The following is a 3,739-nucleotide window of genomic DNA, read 5'->3' on the forward strand; positions in this document are numbered from 1 at the left end:
TGAATTCAAAATATAAAAACAACAGGTAAACTAGAATCTGATATACACTCTACTGCTGAATAACACGACTTAACTCACTTGCATCCAAGTGCGGAATGCGGAATGTTGCTCAAACCGCGATTGTGTGCTGTTATCGAGAGCATAACAATCTGCGAGCCGCGACCGTCATTTGTCACCAACAGCGAAATATCCTATAACTAATTTTTACGATTTGTTTTTGTTCTCATGTTAAAAACTGAAAATTATTTCCATTGTCTCCGTAGCGGAGCCCTCGACTTTGAAGACAAATTTTAAAGGGTTTCGCTCCGGAGCCCTCGAGTGCAAAGGGTTAATTTCTTTAACCTCAATTATTTTAATTTCAGCGATATCTTAATTTCAGCTTCAGGGCTATATGTTATTATAATTTGTGTCTTATATGGTATTTATTGACAATCTCTTCTTTTATAGCAAAGTGCTCCAATAACTCTTCCTCTGGGGAATGTATCGTGTCGGACATTTCAAAATTCGATTCTTTATCATTATTTTCATTTATATCCTTAAATGCCATTAAAATTTGGTAACCTTTTGCAAGATCAATAGAGCTAAAGTACTGTGCTTTGCCCAACTTGTCTAAGATTCCATGAATATTTGGCAAGGGATACTTATGGTCAATGGTTATTTGATTAAGCCTACGATAATCAACCACTAAACGAAACTTTTTATTTCTTGATTTATCTTCTTTTTTTTTTTTGGCACTGTTATAATAGGAGAGCTATACCTACTCCTGCTTTTTTTTTTTAAATTATACCTTGTTTTTCCAATTCTTTAATTTGCCAGTTATGTTTGGATTAGTTACGACTGCACCAGTTATGTTTGGGTCAGTTTCGTCTGAGCCAGTTATGTTTGGCTCAGATACGTCTGAGCCAGTTATGTTTTCAATTATACTTGAAAACGTTGAGTTGTGGTTCTTCAGTTTCGGTGATATTATCAATTATATCCCTAGCTTTTCTATTAAGTTCACTTATACTTCCTATTTTTAAATGTGTAATGTCGTTCGTTATCGACATTTGGTCTTTAGTTGACCGAAAATGCTGCTTTAAAAAGCTGCTTGATGTGTTATTTAAATTCCAAAATTTGAGTGTATGTCAGTGTTATTTGGGAATGCAGAATTGAAAACAGTCTTCCACTTTGTGCAACTTGCTCTCTTTACTCCAGAAAAGTTATTCTTGTCATCTCGGAATTTCTCAGACACTACATCACTCATATATGAGGACAATGAGTACACTAGAATGTCTGATAGGATCTGTTCTTTATTATTCCCATTCTTATTCTTTGAAAGGATCATAGTTTCTTCCACCTGGTAAGCCAAAATCGCTTTAATTATGGCCTCTTTAATTTCGTCTGGCATTACACTTTGTTTGGTTGGCAACATTGAGAACACGAATCCTCCTCTGAAACAGCTCTCAAAGTCGTCATAACCAATAGAAATCATATGCTTGACGGTGACTGGCCTATTGATATTTGGAAATTTCTTAAGAACCGCAAAGCCCACTTCCAGAAAACTATTCAGGATTCGAGGTAGAGTTATTGTTTCTCGATTTGATTGGGAAGCAATCACATTCTTAGATATCCTGTACAGCTTGACAAGTTCTGATATATATCGTTGAGTTTCTTGTTTAACCTTGCCTGTCTTTGATATAATAGAAGAACCTCGAGATAACATCAAGACTATTAACCCGGCGAGCGTAAGGTTAATATTTATTACATTGAGCGTAAGCTGGGTGTAACAAACCCATATATTGAGCTAGATATTTTAATGTGTTCATAATATTTTTATATGTTTTTATTTACTAGTACAATTATGTAATAACCCAAGAACTGATTGGGAAGGAAAAATAAAGCAAACAAATATTTTTAAATCTTTATTTATGAAATTAACAAAAATATTTTCTTTCATTTAAACAAAGTGTAACACTTAGTATTATAATTTTATAAAAAAAAGAAACTAAAAAAAAACAAAACGAATAGCTTTTACTTCTAGCTTATAAAATTAGGAAACATATGAGATCAAAACTTTTACTATATAGTTATTCAGAGTTCTCGTAATCATCTTCAGTTTGAGCGCAATCTTGACACGTGAAAACAGCATGTTCCATACATAAATAGCGATTGCATTTATAACAAGTGTGTTTAGTCTTGCGATCTTTTTTAGTAGGGCATATTTGACATCTCCTGATAGGCTTAGGAACTTTATTTGGAGGTCGTTGTGAGTGTGAGGGTTCATCCACTTGGTCCAGAATTCGTTTGCGAAGCTCTCGGGGTAAATGCTGATTTTCCTTTCTGTTTTGTAAATGTTCTGAAACCAATCCAATACCCAGGTCTCTAAGAAAATTTCGGCGTGACAAATTGCTACTATTATTGGACTTGTAAACTATTATGCTATTTATACCAGCCATGTTCAAAACTGCATAGAAAATCACCATTGGCCAGCGCTTTGTATTTCGCGAAACATCGTAGTTGGTGCACAGCTCATCTACAACATCAACGCCTCCCTTGGTCTGATTATAAAAAATAATCATTTCTGGTTTTTGTGTGCCATTAGTATCAGCAACAACGCTATCATCGTGATGTAATGTTGACATCAACAAAACAACCTTGTTTTTTTTTGGCACATGGGACAATAAAGATATATCCTTTTGAAATCCAAACACTGTGCTGGGGATCTCTCGGTTACGCGTTTGGAGCATCTGACTTGGAATCTCGGGCTTATTTTTTCGAACAGTGCCTGTGCTTGTCAAACGATGTTCTTTCAATAAGTGTAACATCAACGGATAACTGGTAAACCAGTTATCAAAGGTGACATTGCGATTGGTTTTGGAAATTGGAGCCACAAGTCTGTCCACAACATCATAAGCTTTGTTACTGAGAGCGTAAGGGCCTGTTGGTTGTTTTCCTGGGTAAATTTCAAGATTGATGACGTAAAACGACTTTGCATCAACCAAGGCATATATTTTCAAGCCATATTTGTTTGGCTTATTGGGCATATACTGGCGAAAACTGCAACGGCCTCGAAACGATGGAAGTTGTTCATCTATAGTTGTATACTCAGATGGTGTATAAACAATTTGGCAATTTGCTACGAACTTCTCGAAAAAAGAACGAATGGCAGCCAAATTATCAGTAGCTTTTCTTTCGCTCCGAGTGTTCTTATCAACAAACCGTAAACAGTTTTGAATAAATTGAAATCTCTTCAAAGTCATCGTTGTCCTAAAAATCTCAACCCCTGATCCATCACTTATCCACAGATCCTTCAAATTCAGCTTATTTGCTTTGAACTGTCCTGCAAGATACAAGAGACCGATAAAAGCCTTTAATTCTGACGATGACAAGTCTGCCATGATATATTTCTTTACGTGACTATTTTCACAAGCAGTTCTCTTCAGATTTATTTGACTATTTGTATGTAACAATATTTCTTGCAAAATCTCATCAGTAAGAAAGAGTTTCCAACATTCAACAGCTGTCTTTGCATTTTTGCCAATATCTTTTACGCCCTGCCTTTCCCTTATAATGTTTTCTGATCTCGTACGCACGTTAGACCTTTCTGGTACACTAAACCACTTTGTACCATTCTTTCCAGTAAAATATGGTCTGTTATCATTGCTTTCACGTTCTTCAGATCCCTCAGCTTCGTTTTCTTCCTCATTCGGTAATCCTACCTCTTGTTCCGAATCACTTTCAGAGCTTCTTTGGCCAACAT

At 35.7% G+C, this 3,739-nt stretch overlaps 1 protein-coding gene across 1 annotated transcript; it reads right to left on the reverse strand.

Annotated features, from left to right (window-relative positions):
• Positions 1 to 1,700: 1,700 nt before the first annotated feature.
• Positions 1,701 to 3,173, reverse strand: LOC128865444 (uncharacterized). Its single transcript, XM_054105837.1, has one exon. The coding sequence runs from the start codon at positions 3,021 to 3,023 to the stop codon at positions 2,067 to 2,069; it is 957 nt and encodes a 318-aa protein (XP_053961812.1). The 5' UTR covers positions 3,024 to 3,173; the 3' UTR covers positions 1,701 to 2,066.
• Positions 3,174 to 3,739: the final 566 nt, after the last annotated feature.

The sequence above is a fragment of the Anastrepha ludens genome, chromosome 5, assembly GCF_028408465.1.
Source record: "Anastrepha ludens isolate Willacy chromosome 5, idAnaLude1.1, whole genome shotgun sequence".
Taxonomy (NCBI): domain Eukaryota; kingdom Metazoa; phylum Arthropoda; class Insecta; order Diptera; family Tephritidae; genus Anastrepha; species Anastrepha ludens.

What these genes read in the sequence shown, in the direction of transcription:
- LOC128865444 (XM_054105837.1), bottom strand. Translation starts at nt 3,023, where the DNA reads ATGCCCAATAAGCCAAACAAATATGGCTTGAAAATATATGCCTTGGTT.